Genomic DNA, 19,278 nt, shown 5'->3' with positions numbered 1-19,278 from the left:
TTTGGTGTACTTTTAATAATATGAGTATATCAGAAGCAAGTAGTATGGAAACACTTTAACTAATTTTAGATGAAATAATTTGCTTTATTAGTCAGTAATTCATATTTCTTTCTGTTTTTCTTTCCAGTTGTGTAATTCTGTTTTAGTATTTTTGAATGTTTCCAATAAAGATCAATCTATACCACATAGAGAAACAAAAATAGGATTTTTTTTTATTCCATACTCCAGTTTCCTGCTCCTATTATTGCTACTTGTGGCTTTAACGTTTTGTATTTTTTTTCCTTTCAACCTGCCAGTGTTTTGCACATTGACGTCAGTGGTGGGTAAATTAATGGAAAGTATTCTTAGCGATGGTATATATAATTATCTGGGTAGACAGGGTCTGATTAGGCACAGTCAGCATGGATTTGTGCGTGGAAGGTCTTGTTTGACAAATCTTATTGAATTTTTTGAAGAGGTTACTAGGAAAGTTGACGAGGATAAAGCAGTGGATGTTGTCTGTATGGATTTCTGTAAGGCCTTTGACAAGGTTCCACACAGAAGGTTAGTTAGGAAGGTTCAATAGTTAGGTATTAATATTGAACCAGTAAAATGGATTCAACAGTGGCTGCATGGGAGATGCCAGAGAGTAGTGGTGGATAACTGTTTGTCAAGTTGGAGGCTGGTGACTAGTGGTGTGCCTCAGGGATCTTTACTGGGTTCAGTGTTGTTTGTCGTATACATTAGTGATCTGGATGATGGGGTAGTAAATTGGATTAGTAAGTATACAAATGATACTAAGACGGGTGGCATTGTGGATAATGAAGTAGGTTTTCAAAGCTTGCAGAGAGAATTAGGCCAATTAGAAGAGTGGGCTGAAAGATGGCAGATGGAGATTAATGCTGATAAGTATGAGGTGCTACATTTTGGTAGGACTAATCAAAATAGAGCATACATGGTAAATGGTAGGGCATTGAGGAATGCAGTAGATCAGAGTGATCTTGGAATAATGGTGCATAGTTCCCTGAAGGTAGAATCTCATGTGGATAGGGTGGTGAAGAAAGCTTTTGGTATGCTGGCCTTTATAAATCAACGCATTGAGTATAGGAGTTGGGATGTAATGTTAAAATTGTACAAGGCATTGGTTGAGGCCAAATTTGGAGTATTGTGTACAGTTCTGGTCACCGAATTATAGGAAAGATGTCAACAAAATAGAGAGAGTACAGAGGAGATTTACTAGAACGTTACCTGGGTTTCAGCACCTAAGTTACAGGGAAAGGTTGAACAAGTTGGGTCTTTATTCTTTGGAGCGTAGAAGGTTAAGGGGGGGACTTGATAGAGGTATTTAAAATTATGAAGGGGATAGATAGAGTTGATGTGGATAGGCTTTTTCCATTGAGCGTAGGGGAGATTCAAACAAGAGGACATGGGGGGGGCAAAAGTTTAAGGGTAACACGAGGGGGAACTTCTTTACTCAGAGAGTGGTAGCTGTGTGGAACGAGCTTCCAGTAGAAGTGGTAGAGGCAGGTTCGATTTTGTCATTTAAAAAAAAATAGATAGGTATATGGACAGGAAAGGAATGGAGGGTTATGGGCTGAGTGCGGGTAGGTGGGACTAGGTGAGAGTAAGCATTTGGCACAGAGTAGAAGGGCCGAGATGGCCTGTTTCAGTCCTCTAATTGTTATATGGTTATTAAGTAAATGTGTCATTCTGAAAGTTAACAGAGTGATATATTAGTCAGGGCACCACATAGCATTATGTTTTTGGAGTAAGATCTTAAAGTGCAAAGTTTACTTAAGATAAAATTACAACTGCCAGCCATGTTGTCTTCATTTGTTGCATTTTGAGAAACAAGGGAGATAATCCCAAATAGCAGTGCAATTCTTTATTGTACTAAATAAGAGAGTGTGTTCAGTGTTAGCAGAAAATTCTGAATAAGTGTTCTCACACTGAATTTCTATTGCCTTGGAAACTACTAGAAGCGTGGCTCACTGATTCCATTGGGTTCCTTCCAAGAATATAAATCAGATTTGCGTTCCAGCTCCTTTTCTGCACAGGAACAGTATTTCCCATGTTCTGCATGTTTTGTTTATGCATGAAGAAAAAACTAAGAAAGGTGGATTTGTTCTTAAGAAAATATGCCATTTTAATGAGACTACTAGTACCTTTCGAAAACCTGACCAACTGTTAAGAATTCACTTTGGCAAAGAGAACAGAGAATTGTGCCTTTACTTTCAATGACAGCACAGTTATAGCTAGTAGTCCAGGATTAGAAGTATTTTAAGAAGCATTTATTGCTTAAAAAGGGATAAATAATGTTTCCAAAAATATACTAAGATTGCTTCCCATTTGTTTCCATGCAGATTGTCTAGAGAACAAATTCTAAATGGTGCAAAGGGTCATTGACAGAGGAGGCTGAAATGTTTTAATGTTTTTAATTATGTTCAGAGGAAAAGGTATCCTATTCATCTGATTAACCTTTAAAACCAGTAGTTGTGGAAAAATAAATCTGTGGCTCTGATATCTGCATTGGCTTATTTTCAAAATTTCTGATTAGTTCATTTTAAGCAGAGCTTTGTGATTGGTTGGACTTTTATAACATATAAAACTAATCAGATAGTAGGTGGAAAAATAGTTCTTTTTAGCTTTCAAGGAATTATCTTGTTTCAATTTCCATGGCCAAACCAGCAAACCTAAAGAGAAGAACCAGATATCATAATTCTTAGCCACAGTACTTACCAGCAACTTGCTGATGTCTTCATTGCCAATAAAGCATCTGGCATAACATATACCATAATTCCCCTTTTAACACACTTTTTAATGCCTGAACCCGAACTCAAGAGTATGTGTCAGACCTATTCTTCCCTCAATGCTTCTACTGTATTATTCACAATTAACAGGCTGTGTAAACATTGCAATCCATAGCTACCATGGAAATACATCTCAGAATTAAACAACCAGAAGTACAATGACAGATCTCCACTGTGAATCTCCTAGAAGATGCATCCGTCATTAAAGGCCCTAATCATCTGGAATATGCCCCATCTGCATTACTGCTATCTAGGAAGAGGGACAGGAGCCTGAACCTACACTCAATATCTTAGGAATAGCTTCTTCCCCTCTACCATCAGATTTCTGAACCGCCCATGAACTTATGAATACTACCTCACTATTGCTCTTTTGCACTATTTATTTATTTTTGTAACTTTTTGTAATTTTTATGCCTTGCACTATACTGCTACCTCAAAAGAACACATGTCACAAAATACGTCAGTGATAATAATTCTGATTCTGTTCTGAATAACCCTAGCATTTCACTGGGGAATCTGCTTGTGTGATCTATGCCAGCCAGACCTGGCTAAGGATCAGAATTCCATTCATTTGACTGAGGAGTCTTGAGCAAAGCATTACTAGGAAAAGTATATTAATCAATTTTGCTGCATATCAGTGCTTTATCATTTGATTTTATTACTGTGTAGTTTTTTTATTTTAAAAAGAAATCTTTATCTTTGAAGAACTTCTGCAAGTGTCTGAAAATCAGTGACTTTTACAAATCCTCATTAAAACATTGCAGAAATTTAAAGGGGCAAAGTTTTTCCCCCAAGTTGTACCACATGTCAAAGACTATCAGGGCATTCTAGGAACCTGGCCTTATAGTATTCAATGTTGTGGTGCTTGGCACCTAGAGTTTATCAAAAATTCAGAAAAAGCCAACATCTCTTAGCATTTATTCTAATCTTTCAGTCGGTCATATTTGTCAATCGATGTGAGCATTGAGATATCTATTAATTGTTTACCCTGTTGAAGTGGTGATATTTTGAAGCTTATGATGGTTTGTCTAAAGTTTCTTCTGCAACTAACTTCCGTGCTTGTGGGCTTTATTTATTGAAAGTCAGGAAAATAGTCTTCTAATTGGCTTTTTATCAAAACAACAGCAGCTTCCACTTTGGGATCTCTATTTAGGTCTCTGTTCAGATGGGATCTCCTGGCCCTTGTGTCAGTAGACAGCCCACACCAGTATTGACCCAGAAAACATACAACGCTGAACATCAAGAGACATATTTCTGTTGATAATTTGCTCTCATTTTGCAAACTCCAATTGCAACTAAGTTTTATAGAGCTGACATCAGTTCAAGTTAGCTCAACTTCCTGCAAAGGAAATTTGGATCAGTATGTGGTATGGGTGAACCTTGTGTGGGTGCCATCCATACAACTTTTATCTGTGTCATAAATGATTTGAATTCTACATACAATAGCTTACTCTTCCTGTTTACTCTCCTGTGAGGGTTAAGCTGAAGGAGGTGGTGCTGGTATGGAGTATACGGGCTCCGGATGTGGTATGGGTGTGAGAGCTTTAGGAGGGGGTAGGGATGGAAAGGAAGTTACTTTAAAACCTTTTCAGGAGTGAATTAGGTTTATCAATGATGGAGAGGGATCTCACACTGTGGTGATTTTCAATTTTTTAGAAGCTTTGTTAAATTTACTTTGAGATTGGAATTTAAATGTTTGCTATATAATTTTACCTATTGCTTGTAAAATTGACTTGACATCAATTTCAGTTTGTGGGAAGATATTCAGCATTTTTTCTACACCTTGGGCAGCTTTTGCAATTAATCCAGAAAAAAAGTCACACTGTGATCTACTCTAAGTTAAATCAGTTAATGCATGGTGCTGAAATATTTTCTTCCCTGCCCACTTTTGCTTGGTTCTTATTCTTTGACTGTTTTCCAAACCAAGCATTGGTCTTCTTAGTCAAAACAAACAATTTCCCTTTATCTAGCTTGTCAATTTTTCATATTATCTTGATGCCTTTGAACAAGCACCATTATTTCATTATTTAGATCTACTAAATCCACAGATTCTCTCAAATGTCTCTACTGACACATACAAAATGCTGGAGGAACTCAGCAAATCAGGTGGCATCTATGGAAAGGAATAATGGGTTGACGTTTTGGTCCAAGACCCTCTAATGTCTACATATCCGTCTTCAGGCAATGTGCCCAAAATTGTTTACAGTTTTACAGGTGTAGATTAATCAAAGCTTTATATTGCTGCAGAATAACTTCACCTTATTTATATTGGTCCTGTAGATATGAAGGCCAGCAATTCATTGGCTTTTTGGGGATTTTTGTTTACCTGGATGAAAATTTAGATGGGTGGGTTAGTAAGTTTGCAGATAATACCAAGGTTGCTGTTGGTGTGGATAGTGTGGAAGATTGGCAAAGAGTACAGTAGGAGGATCATTTGCAGATATGGGCAGAGAAATGACAGATGGATTTTAACCCAGATAAATAGATAAATGTGAGGTGTTGCATCTTGGTAGAGCAAATGCAAGGAGAGAGTACAATGTTAAGGGTAAGATCCTTAACGGTGTTTCTGAGCGGACAGATTTTGGGATCCAAGTCATAGTTCCTTGAAAGTGGCTACACATGTCAATAAGGTGATTAAGAAGGCTTATGGAATGCTTGCTTTTATTAATCAAGGCACTGAGTTCAAAAGTTAAGAGGTTATGTTGTGACTTTATAACACTGTGGTTAGGCCACATCTGGAGTATTGCATACAGTTCCGGTCGCTCCACTATAGGAAGGATGTTGAGGTTTTGTAGAAGATGCAGAAGAGGTTTACTGGATGCTGCCTGGTTTAGAGGACATGTTGTCATGAGAGGCTGGATAAACTTGGGTGGTTTTCTCTGGAGCACCGGATCTGATTGAGGTTTATATGATTATGAAAGGCATTGATAGACTGGGCAGAGAGTATCTGATTCTGGAGTTGAAATGTCTGGTACTAGAGGGCATGTGTTGAAGGTGAGAGGGGGGAGCTTCAAGGGGAATGTGAGGAGTAAGCTTTTTATTCAGAGTCTTAGATGTCTGGTATGGTGATAGAGGCAAATACACTGGAAGCCTTTAGGACACGTTTGTGAAGGCACATGGATGTCAGGAAGATGGAGGGATATGGACATGGTCTGATAGGAGAGTTTAATGTTTGGGTGATTTTGTTTTGCTTTTTAGCTGGCTCTGCACAGCATTGTGGGCTGAATGGCCTGTTCTGCTGTACTTTTCTATGTTCTGTGATCTGTTCATTGATGTACAATCCATGGGCCCATGGACTTCTTTGGAATTCCATAGTTTCCAGCTCAGTTTACCATCATTTAGAAGGTATTTATTCTCTCTAGGGGCTAAAAATATTCTTCTCATATTTGCCTCAAAGTGTTTCACAATTGTTCCTATTTGTATAATTCATTAATAACAAAATTTTGATGGTTCTATCCTCACTGATTCCATAGCTGTATATTGCAAAGTGCTGTTGCTATCAAACTTGGTTGAGTGATTTTCGAAACCATCATGTCAAAAGTTCAAAGTAAATTTATTATCAAAGACCATAGTATATGTCGCTATATAATATGTTGAGATTCATTTTTTTGCAGGCATTCACAATAGAACAAAGAAATGCAATGGAATCAATGAAAAAACTACACACAAAAACTAACAACCAATTGAACAAAAGACAAGCTGTACAAATAAAAAATGTAAATAAATACTGAGAACGTGAGCTTGCGAGTCCACAGGTTGTGGAGTCAGTTCGGAGTTGAGGTTATTCATACTGATTCAGGAGCCTGATGGTTAAAGGGTAATAACTGTTCATGAACCTGGTGGTTGTTTGACCTAATGCTCCTTACCTCCTTTCCCAGTGGCAGCAGCAATGAGAGTGTACCTGGATAGTGGTGGTGGTCCTTGATAATAAATACTACTTTCTTGTGACAGCACTCCTTAATAGTTCATTAATAAATAAGTCATATATGCAGAGATTGATGGAGCCCAGCATAAACCATTCTGAATTGCCTCTTAGCATATTCTGCCTATAAGTGAACCAGTTTATTATTCGTACTTCTTGATTCTTCTGCCAAGCTATCTTTTTTTTCTAGACAGGTTTCATGACCTTCAGTTTTTTTGCCAAGTAGAACTTTATTTACTGTATTTGGGTTTCCAAATGCTTTTGATAATGTATATGGACATTCCCTACTCCATTTCATTAGCCACCTTTTCAAAATATTTAACCAGATTCATCAGCTATGACCTATCATTTACAAACCAATACTGGCTTGTTCACTGCTTAGACTCGCTTTTGATTATTGTTTGAGGCACTCTAGGAGAAGGTGGAAATAAGAATTGCAGAAACCATTTGCTCAGTAATTTCATCAATGTCTGATTTTATTTTAGCGCATTTGTTGATTTAACTTAGAGGAGATCATATATTATTCTGGTCAGTTGCACAAGTTGTTAAATTAATCTTATTTTTTGTTTTCATTGTTAATCTGTCATTGTTACGGACTTTATTCCATGTCATTATTGCAGCTATGTACTGTAGACTGAAGAATGTGACTGAAAAGAATGTATCATTATAATGCAACCCCAATCAATTTGGATGTCATGGCATACAGGACAATGTGCACAAAGTTTGCTTTTGAGCAATACTTGGGACTTGGACTCGGACAGCAAGTTGAAAACAACATATATTGCTCCATCACTGTAGCACCTTGCAACACAAACTCTAAAGTTTTGGTTTGCAATTTCTGGGCAGTTGTGTTCAGAAGAAGAGTGGAAAATGGGACTTGAGCATTTGAAGGCTCCCTTTGAATTGAAATTTGAGCTTGCATGACTTTTTTAAGCACAATTTACTATGTTTTGTTCAGGTACAACGATGTGCTGATTGTTGCTGCCATCATGTGGATTCCTCATAGTACTACACTTTGTAAACCGGCACGATAAAACCAGAGCAGTAGAATATTTCACTGTGCAATCCTGAGGCATTTTCTGACAGTGTTTTACAGTTAGATGCCATCTCCTGGATACCTTGTGATTATATCAAGATCATCTCATAAGTGCTGTTAAGGCCACATCTGATGCATTTCAATCAGCAGTAAAGAATTTCTCTGAAGTACAGTACAAGATGAAGCTGGGCATTCCTAAGCAAACTGTTGTAAATCTTTGCAACAGGATGCTCAGGAATCTGAACTCTCTTCTACAGCAAAACCTGCTGTCTGATGGATCAAGGCTAATTTTAACTTGTAGTTCTTAAGATATATAATGTCATCAGCTCACTATTGCGTATAGAGTTAATGACTGTGATATATTGGGCTGCAAGTCAGCTACAGAGAGCATCACTCTCGCTCATCCCCCAGTAGACATCTGCAATAACTATTCCACAATAGTGACAGCGGAACAGTAGAGGTTCAACAGCTGGAACTAAATCACAGCAGTGGTTACTTCTCAGAAGAGTAAAAAGCTTCAAGATATCCTGAAGCCATGAAAGGTGCTACAGAAATGCACTCTTAATTTCCACATTGCAGTCCAAACTATCCCTCTGTTATCAGACTCTTGAATGGACCTCTTGTGCAACAAGATGGACTCTTAGCTTCACAATCTACCTTGTTATGATGTTGCACTTTATTGTTTACCTGCACTGCACTTCATCAGTAGCTTTTACACTTTATCCTGCTTTGTTACCTTATTTTACCTTATTCTAGCTCAATGCACTGTGTAATGTTATGATCTGTATAAATGGTATGCAAGACAGTCTTTTCACTGTATCTTGATACATGTGACAATAATAAACCAGCATCAAGCTGATAAACATTATCATTATTTATGTACCATCCACTTCTTGCCTTAGTACTCTTCAGAAAAAAAAATTCTGAACTGCATTACTTTTGGGAAGTGCTCAATCAGTTGCCTTAATAAAGCTTCTGAAAGTTGTTTGTTCCTTAAAAGCCCTCAAAGTGTCTACAGTCAATAATCTCTTTGTATTTACATTCTGAAGCACTTATCTGCAATGGATTTTGGTTCAGCAGATGCTAAAATAGCTAATATTACCAACATCCTGAGGGAGGAAATTTTATGGTTCTTCCAAAAGTCCAATGTCTTACAAGTGTTGCAGATAGTTATCACTTCCACTGGTCTCTAGAAAGCTCTTAGAATTGAGTCCCCTGCTTTGTCTGAGTTGCCTGTCCCTCTATAACAAAGCCAAAGTCTGCATGGAAGTGATTTAAATTTTTAAAATGTATATTCAGTCTCGAGCCTGTAGGGCTTAATAAGATGTCTGTTAACAAAAGTAGTAGACGAAAAAGACCGTAAGGCATAGCAGCAAAATTAGGCCATTCAGCCCATCGAGTCTGCTCCACCATCTAATCATGGCTGATGCATTTCTCTTTCAACCCCATTCCCCTGCCTTCTCTCCGTACCCTTTCTCCCCCTAACTAATCAAGAACATATCAACCTCTGCCTTAAATGCACCTAGTGACCTGGCCTCCACAGTAACCTCTGGCAATGAATTCCAGAGATTCACCACCCTTTAGCTAAAGAAATTCCTCATCTCTGTTCTAAATGGACGTCCCTCTATTTTGAGGCTAGGCTTTCCCACTAAAGAAAACATCCTCTTCACATCCACTCTATCTAGTCCTTTCAACATTTGATAGGTTTCAAAGAGATCACCCTTCATTCTTCTAAATCCTAGTGAATATAGGCCCAGAGCCTTCGATTGCTGCTCATATGATAACACTTTCAATCCTGGAATCACTTTCGTGAGCTTCCTCTGCACCCTCTCCAATGTCAGCATATCCTTTCTTAAATAAGAGGCCCAAAACTGCTTACAGTACTCCAGGTGAGGCCCCACCAGTATCTTATACAGCCTCAGCATTACATTCTTGCTTTTAAACTCTAGTCCTTTTGAAATGATTGATAACATTGCAGTCACCTTCCTCACCAAGGATTCAACTTGCATATTAGCCTTTAAGAAATCCATGGGGACTTCCTAATCCTTTTGCATCTCAGATTTTTGAGTTTTCTTCCCATTTGGAAAATAGTTTACGCTTTTATTCCTTCTACCAAAGTGCATAACCGTACACTTCTACCAAGGTGCATTGCCATCACTTTGTTCATTCTCCTAATCTGTATAAGTGCTTTTGCAACCTCTCTACTTCCTCATAACCACAAAGCCATCAATTTCATCATTCAGCTCTTTGATATACAATGCAAAAAGAAGCAGTCCTAACACAGACCCCTGTGGAACACCACAAGTCACTGGCAATCAATCGGAAAAACATCCCTTTATTCCTAGTTTCTGACTCTTGCCAATCAGCCACTGCTCTATCCATGCTGGTATGTTTCCTGTAACATTATTTCAAGTCAAGTCACTTTTTATTGTCATTTCGACCATAACTGCTGGTACACTACACAGTAAAAACGAGACGGCGTTTTTCAGGACCATGGTGCTACATGAAACAATATAAAAACTACACTGAACTACGTAAAAACAACACAGAAAAAGCTACACTAGTCTAAAGACCTACCCAGGACTGCATAAAGTGTACAAAACAGTGCAGGCATTACAATAAATAATAAACAAGACAATAGGCACGGTAGAGGGCAGTAATTTGTTGTTAGTCCAGACTCTGGGTATTGAGGAGTCTGATGGCTTGGGGGAAGAAACTGTTACATAGTCTGGTTGTAGAGAGCCCGAATGCTTCAGTGCCTTTTCCCAGACGGCAGGAGGGAGAAGAGTTTGTACGAGGTGTGCGTGGAGTCTTCATAATGTTGTTTGCTTTGCGAATGCAGCGAGTGGTGTAAATGTCTGTAATGGCGGGAAGAGAGACCCTGATGACCTTCTCAGCTGACCCCACTATCCGCTGCAGGGTCTTGCTATCCGAGTTGGTGCAATTTCCGAACCAGGCAGTGATGCAGCTGCTTAGAATACTCTCAATACAACCTCTGTAGAATGTGATGAGGATGGGGGGTGGGAGATGGACTTTCCTCAGCCTTCGCAGAAAATAGAGACGCTGCTGGGCTTTCTTTGCTATGGAGCTGGTGTTGAGGGACCAGGTGAGATTCTCAGCCAGGTGAACACCAAAAAAATTTGGTGCTCTTAACAACCTCTACTGAGGAGCCATCAATGTTCAGCAGAGAGTGGTCGCTTCATGCCCTCCCGAAGTCAACAACCATCTCTTTTGTTTCGTTCACATTCAGAGACAGGTTGTTGGCTCTGCACCAGTCTGTTAGCTGCTGCACCTCCTCTCTGTAAGCTAACTCGTCGTTCTTGCTGATGAGACCCACCATGGTCATGTCATCAGCTAACTTGATGATGTGGTTCGAGCTGTGTGTTGCAGCAGAGTCGTGGATCAGCAGACTGAACAGCAGTGGACTGAGCACACAGCCCTGGGGGGCCCCCGTGCTCAGTGTGATGGTGTTGGAGATGCTGCTCCCGATCCGGACTGACTGAGGTCTCCCAGTCCGGAAATCTAGGATCCTGTTGCAGAGGGAGGTGTTCAGGCCCAGTAGGGTCAGCTTTCCAATCAGTATCTGAGGAACGATTGTGTTGAATGCTGAACTGAAGTCTATGAACAGCATTTGAGCATACGTGTCTTTTTTGCCCAAGTGGGTTAGGGCCAGAAGGAGGGTGATAGCAATGGCGTCATCCGTTGAACAGTTGGGACGGTACACAAACTGCATGGGGTGCAGTTATCTTGCTAAACAGCTTCATGTGCAGCACCTTGTCAGAGGCCCTCTGAAAATCCAAGTATACAACATCCACTGATTCTCCTTTGTCTATCCTGCTTGTTACTTCCTCAAAGAATTCCAACAGATTTGTCAGGCAAAATTTTCCCTTAAGGAAATCATGCAAACTTTGGCCTATTTTATCATGGGCCTTCAGGCACCTTGATCACATTCTTAACAATCAACTCCAACATCTTCCTAACCTCTGAGGTCAGGCTAACTGGCTTATAATTCCCTTTCTTCTGCCTCTCTCCCTTTTTGAAGAGTGGAGTGACATTTGCAGTTTTCTAGTCCTCTAGAACCATTCCAGAATCTAGTGATTCTTGAAAGATCATTACTAATGCCTCCAGAATCTCTTCAGCTTTTAGAACCCTGGGGTGTATTCAATTAGATCCAGTTGACTTATCTAACATCAGGCCTTTCAGTTTCCTAAGTGCCATCTCCCTTGTAATAGCAGCTGCTCTCACTTCTGCCCTTGACACTCTAGAACTTATGGCATGCTACGAGCAAAGACCAACGCAAAATACTTAGTCATTTCATCCACCATTTCTTTGTCTCCCATTACTATCTCTAGCCTCATTTTCCAGCAGCCCAACATCTATCGTCACCTTTCTTTTACTCTTTATAAATCTAAAGATACTTTCAGTGTAATTTTTGATATTATTAGCTAACTTACCATCACATTTCATCTTCCCCCTTTTTTTGGTTGCCTTCTGTGGGTTTTTTTTAAAAGTTCCCAATTCTCTAACGTCTCTTTTGCTTTTATCTTGGCCTTTGACTTCCCTTGTCAGTCATGGTTAAATGATCCTGTCTTTAGAATACTTCCTTTTCTGTGCCTTCCACATTGCTCCAGCCATTGCAGCTCTTCCATCATCCCTGCTAGTGTCCCCTTCCAACTAACTTTGGGCAGCTCCAGTCTCATGCCTCTGTAATTCTCTTTACTCCACTATAATACTGATACATCTGACTTCTCCATCTCAGATTGCAGGATGAATTCTATCATATTATAATCACTCTTTCCTAAGGGTTTACCTTAAACTCCCTAATCATATCTGGTTCATTATGCAACACCCAGTCCAGAATTGCTCACCTCCTAGTGGGCTTAACCACAAGCTGCTCCAGAAAACTATCTTGGAGGCGCTTCACAAATACCCTCTCTTGAGATCCAGCATCAACTTGATTTTGCGAGCCTATCTGCATATTGAAATCCCGCATGACTAATATAACATTGCTTTTCACACATGCACTTTCTATTTCCACTGTAATTTGTACACCACATACTGGCTATTGTTCAAAGGCCTGAATAGAACTTCTTTCATAGTCTTCCTACCCTTGTAGCTTCTTAACTACCCACAGGGATTCTACATCTTCTGATCTATATCACCTCTTTCTTAAAATTTGATCTCAAGCTGCTCCTCCTCCTCTGCCTACCTTCCTGTCCTTTTGATAAATTGTGTATCCTTGGATATTAAGTCCCAACTACAATTGTCTTTTAGCCTGACTCCATGATACCCACAATGTCATACCTGCCAATCTCTTAGCTGTGCTACAAGATCATCTACCTTATTTCAGATTCCATATGCATTCAAATAGAACAACTTAAGTCCTGTATTTGTCCCCCTTTTAAACCTCGACCCATCCCATGACTGCAGTTTCTAGCTGTGGTTCAATTGACAGCATTGTTGCCTTTGAGTGTTGAGATTTGATCACAAGATTTTGGTCTCACTTTATTATACAGTACCAAAGGTGTGATGGAGTGACAGATGTACTATTATTTAGATGAGATGTTAAGCCAGTGTCTTTCCAGAAAGTGACTGTTGCCATGGTACTGTTTCAAAGAGTCAGGGAGTTATTCTCCCAATGCCAGATAACCTTCATCATTGAGGAGGTACTTAATGAATACTTTACTTCAGTATTCACTATGAAAAAGCATCTTGGTGATTGTAGTGATAACTTGCAGTGGACTGAAAAGCTTGAGCATGTAGACATTAAGAAAGAGGATGTGCTGGAACTTTTGGAAATCATCAAGTTGGATAAGTCGCCGGGACTGGGTGAAATGTACCCTAGGCTACTGTGGGAGGTGAGGGAGGAGATTGCTGAACCTATGGTGGTGATCTTCACATCATCAATGGGGACGGGAGAGGTTCCGGAGGATTGGAGGGTTGCGGATGTTGTTCCTTTATTCAAGAAAGGGAGTAGAGATAGCCCAGGAAATTATAGACCTGTGAGTCTTACTTCAGTGGTTGGTAAGTTGATGGAGAAAATCCTCAGAGGCAGGATTTATGGACATTTGGGGAGGTATAATATATTAGGAATAGTCAGCATGGTTTGTCAAGGGCAGGTCGTGCCTTACGAGCCTGATTGAATTTTATGAGGATGTGACTAAACACATTGACGAAGGTAGAGCTGTAGATGTAGTGTATATGGATTTCAGCAAGGCATTTGATAAGGTTCCCCATGCAAGGCTTACTGAGAAAGTAAGGAGGCATGGGATCCAAGGGGACATTACTTTGTGGATCCAGAACTGGCTTACCCACAGAAGATGGGTCATATTCTGCATGGAGGTTGGTGACCAGTGGTGTGCTTCAGGGATCTGTTCTGGGACCTTTTCGTTATTTTTATAAATGACCTGGATGAGGAAGTGGAGGGATGGGTTAGTAAGTTTGCTGATGACACTAAGGTTGGAGGTGTTGTGGGTAGTGTGGAGGGCTGTCAGAGGTTACATCGGGACATTGATGGCTGCAAAACTGGGCTGAGAAGTGGCAGATGGAGTTCAACCCAGATAAGTGTGAAGTGGTTCATTTTGGTAGGTCAAATATGATAGCAGAATATATTATTAATGGGAAGACGTTTGGCAGTGTGAAGGATCAGAGGGATCTTGGGGTCCAGGTCCATAGGACATTCAAAGCAGCTGCGCAGGTTGACTCTGTGGTTAAGAAGGCATACGGTGTATTGGCCTTAATCAATTGTGGAATTGAATTTAGGGGCCGAGAGGTAATGTTGCAGCTAAATAGGACCCTGGTCAGACCCCACTTGGAGTACTGTGCTCAGTTCTGATCGCCTCACTACAGGAAGGATGTGGAAGCCATGCATAAAGAGTGGATAGTCAGAGGCTTTTTCCCAGGGCTGAAATGGTTGCCACAAGAGGACACAGGTTTAAGGTGCTGAGGAGTAAGTACGGAGGAGATGTCAGGGGTAAGTTTTTTATGCAGAGAGTGGTGAGTGTGTGGAATGGGCTGCTGGCAACGGTGGTGGAGGCGGATACGATAGGGTCTTTTAAGAGACTTTTGGTAGGTAAATAGAGCTTAGAAAATTAGAGGGCTATGGGTAAGCCTAGTAATTTCTAAGGTAGGGACATGTTAGTTACAATTTTGTGGGCCGAAGGGCCTGTATTGTGCTGTAGGTTTTCTATGTTTCTGTGAATCAATATTAAAAACAGATAAAGTGGTCATATCCGTTTTGTTTGTAGGACCTTGTACTGTGTCATTTGCTGCAATAATTCCATTACTTTTCCCTTATAAGACCAATATAGGAGGACTCCTCATTTGGGAGTCAGAGGTGCCTGATAGGAAATATGGGTAGGTAGTTCGTGAGGTGATATGTGCCTTCCACGACTTGTGTGCATGGATTCTCAAAACCACCCCCTGAGTACATTGAGATTTCCAAGAATCGGTAGAGATGTTGCACTCCTTCACTAACAACGTAAGCACGTACCTGAATCACTTCCTGTGACAGAGCTGGGAGTAGTCAGTTTGTTTTAGGATTCTACACCCAGGCATGTGAGTGACATGCCCTACCCAGCACAGTCAACTGCATTAATTGGGTCTTGGTGCTGGGTATGTTGGCCTGGAGGAGGACACTGATGTTGGTTTGCCTATCCTTTCCACTAAATTTGGAGGATTTTGTGGAGAAACCATTGTCGGTAGTTCTCACGTGTTGTGAAGTATTTGCCAGGGTTAATCCAGGTTTCAGAAGCATTTTTAATAAGGTGTTGATCACTTCTGGGGAGAAAGCCAGGAATTTGTGAAAGGTCTGAAGTCTGGAACTTCAAATAATCTTTTTGTTAATTGACCAAGGGCTATTTGATCATCTACATTTGCCTTTGCTTAGAGGTAGTTCCTGACTTTGGGATAGTGGTCCATGTTTTCCTAAGTCTTGCTGTGAATTTGTTGTCAGAGAGCAGTGGGACGGAAAACTGGCATATTGGCTCAGAACCACTGTCGCATCACCTGAAGTATTAAGGGTGCAATATGAAGTCTCTTAAAGTGTTAAAAAGGATAGTGATACTGAAACTGCTATATGTGTCTTTTCTTCAGAATCAGCTTTAATATCGTCGGCATATGCCGTGAAATTTGTTAACTGAGCAGTAGTAGTACATGATAAATAGAGAAAAAAGGAATTACAGTAAGGATATATATGTATATTAAATAGTTAAAAATACTGGTGCAAAATCAGAAATAATAAAAGAGTAACGTAATGTTCAGGGATTCAATGTCCGTTTAGAAATTGGATGGGAGCGTGGAAGAAACTGTTCCTGAATCACTGAGTGTGTGCCTACAAGCTTCTGTACCTCCTTTCTGACAGTAGCACTGAAAAGAGGGCATGGAATGCACTTAATCAGATAAATGAATTAATGTCATAATTAGCAAAGCTTGTAGAGATTTGATAAGATCAGAAGACAGCTAATGAAGTTGTTTACCGTATCTTTTGTTTTTTACCCACTTTTTACAAAGCCAGTGTACTTGTGAATACCAGTTCCATCATAATCAATTCAGTTTTTCATATATTTTAGTAGTTGACATACTGGTGACCAGGTTAGCAGAAAATGGTACTACAGCCTAGTGATTACAATGTGATCAAATTTTTCTACCTGTTTCTTTTTGCACGACAGTAGTGTATGTTTGCCCAATATGCTGAAGGCTGGGTGTTATAGTCCATGCAGTAGAAAATTATAATTGTACATCTGATCTGAATTTTCATTTCAATTGCAGTCAGCGATTAGAAATCCGATCTGAGGTGGCAAATGCTTTCTTGTCCAAGTTTCAATTAACTGCAGAAGAGCTGAATACTCTTCGAGGTCCAAGAGAGGGGCCGATTACAGAGGTAATCCATATATTACTTTGTAAATATATACTGGTATTTATGTATTTATGCATAATTTATTCCATATCTGTCCTTTAACCTCTATCTTTATGTTTTATGTAATCCTTTATTCTTTATAATTTTGGATATTGTTTTTGTTGCATGTCACACCCTGACTAACATATCATAGGAAGCTCCTAATACATGTAAATGCATACAGTGAATAAAGTTAATCTTCAATCCTATGTTTATTATGTAGCAGAAGCATTTTGTTTACAGAATTGTGCTGCATAATTTTATATATACTTTTAGGACTTCTTTAAAGCACTTGGAAAAGTGAAACAGATTCACAATGACGTGAAGGTTCTGTTACGAACAAACCAGCAAACTGCAGGGTAAGAAATATTCTTAATTGTTCTTCTACATGAACTTCTATTTTCCAACTTATGATGCATTTTGGTTTGATTTGAGAAACTATAAGGAACAGTAACAAAATATTACATCTGAATAGCACCATGAGAGAGATCATTTTGCCTATAAGCTATGGAGTAAAGTATTTAACAGCAACAAAGTTAAGTAGAGGATGAACACAAGAATTTTGCAGACGCTGGACTTCCAAGGGAACGCACACACAAAGTAGTGGAGGAACTCAGCAGATCAGGCAGCATCTGTGGAAAGGAATAAACAGTTGGGCTGAGATCCTCCTTCAGGATAAATAGAAGAGTTGAAAGACAAAACAATCATGTTTCCAGGAAAGAGTGCTTTCTCTGTAATACAGCATTTGCAATGTAGACAAGTTTATATATACAATGTCAGTGGTTGTTGCAGGATGTTAATTCCTTTCTGTATTTCAAAGTTTGGAAATTATGGAACAGATGGCCCTCCTCCAAGAAACATCATATGAAAAGCTTTACAGATGGGCACAAGGTATGTCTGTTATCAGAAGCACATATCAAGTATATTGAAGTTGGATATATGTAAAGGACTGTCAATGATGTTTTGAAAAACACATGAACTAAAAATGATTCAATTAAGTGAATGATATATCAATTATTTTTACATTATTCATAATGTAAAGCTATTCTGTCTATTTTATGTTTTGATTTGATATAGTCACTTTGTTTCAGCTGCTTATTCTTTGGAATGAGATCAAGGTAATTTTAGCTGTGCCACACACCAGTTAAATTCCCTTGTATGTAAGAACATTAGAAATAGCAGGAGCAACTGGCAATATGATGCTTTCAGCCTACTTCATATATTTAATCAAGTCCCTTTTATCCAAGATTTGATTGAGTCTATTGTTAGCATCCTGTCAGGCAAAATAATCTATTGTAACTATTATTTACAATAAAAGACAATACAGTGGTACTAGAAAATTTGTGAACCCTGTGGAATTTTCTCTTTTTATGCATAAATATGACCTAAAATGTTATCAGATCTTCACTCGTCCTAAAACTAGATAAAGAGAACCCATTGAAATAAATAACATAAAACATTATACCTGTTCATTTATTTATTGAGAAAAATTATCCAATGCTGCCTGTATTTGTTGGAAAAAGTATGTGAACCTCTGAACTAGTGCCCTCTTTAAAAGCTATTTGGAGACAAGTGTTCAAATCAATGAGATGAGATGGGACATGTGGATTCTGGAGTTGCCCTGCCCTATGAGAAAAGACACGCAAAGTCATAATACTGACAGAGCCTGCTCTTCTCAAGAAAGATCTGTTTACATTCACTGTGCCTCAATCAAACAACTTTCAAAGGACCGTAGAAGAAGAATTGTGGAGATGCATGAAGCTGGTAAAGGCATTTTAAAGACCTGAGTGTTCATCAGTCCACAGTAAGAGAAATTGTCTACAAATGGAGGAAACTCAGTGCTGTTGCTTCTCTCTCTAGGAGTGGGCATCCTGCAAAGATCACACCAGCAGCACAACAGGCAAGGCTGAAGGAGATGTAAAGGAACCCAAGGGTAACAGCAAAAGACCTGCAGAAATCTCTAGACCTTGCTAAAGTATCTTCATGTGTCCACAATGAGCAAAACACTGAACAAGAATGGTGTTCATGGAAGAACGCTGTAGAGGAAACCACTGCTCTCCAAAAAAAAATATTGCAGCACGTCTCAAGTTTGCAAAAGACCTTCTGAGTACAATGCTTCTGGGACAATATTCTGTGGACACATGAGACAGAAGTTGAACTTTTGGGCACAAATGCATCTTGCTACATTTGGAGGAAAAAGGGTATTGCACATAAACACCAAAATGTCATCCCAACTGAGAAGCATGGTGGAAGAAGCATCATGATTTGGGTCTGTTTTGCTGCCTCAGGGCCTGGACAGCTTGTAATCATTGAGGGAACAATGAATTCAAAATTGTATCAAGACATTTTACAGGAGAATGTCAGGGTAGCAGGCTGTCACCTGACGCTTAACAGAAGTTGGATAATGCAACAAGAGAATGATCTGAAAGACGAGTAGCTCAACAACAGAATGGTTTAAAAAGAAGAAAATTTGTGTTTTGGAATGGCTGCGTCAAAGTCCTGAACTTAATCCTATAGAAATGTGGAAGGATCTGAAGCAAGCAGTTCATACAAGGAAGCCCATCACCATTCCAGAGTTGAAGCAGTTTTGCAAGGAGGAATGGCCTTCAGGCCAATGTGCAGGACTGATCAACAG

The 19,278-nt window shown here is 39.5% G+C and overlaps 1 protein-coding gene across 1 annotated transcript in view; it reads left to right on the top strand.

Moving 5' to 3' along the window:
• Positions 1-19,278, top strand: part of cog6 (component of oligomeric golgi complex 6) — a 100,912-nt gene that overhangs the window by 44,299 nt on the left and 37,335 nt on the right. Inside the window, exons 5-7 of the mRNA XM_059964028.1 lie at positions 16,517-16,628; positions 16,920-17,002; positions 17,464-17,534. Of these exons, the coding sequence (XP_059820011.1) occupies positions 16,517-16,628; positions 16,920-17,002; positions 17,464-17,534 (266 nt within the window). The remainder of the gene's footprint in view (positions 1-16,516; positions 16,629-16,919; positions 17,003-17,463; positions 17,535-19,278) is intronic.

This window comes from Hypanus sabinus, chromosome 3, assembly GCF_030144855.1.
Source record: "Hypanus sabinus isolate sHypSab1 chromosome 3, sHypSab1.hap1, whole genome shotgun sequence".
Classification (NCBI taxonomy): domain Eukaryota; kingdom Metazoa; phylum Chordata; class Chondrichthyes; order Myliobatiformes; family Dasyatidae; genus Hypanus; species Hypanus sabinus.
This window is presented reverse-complemented; position numbering and strand designations above follow the sequence as displayed.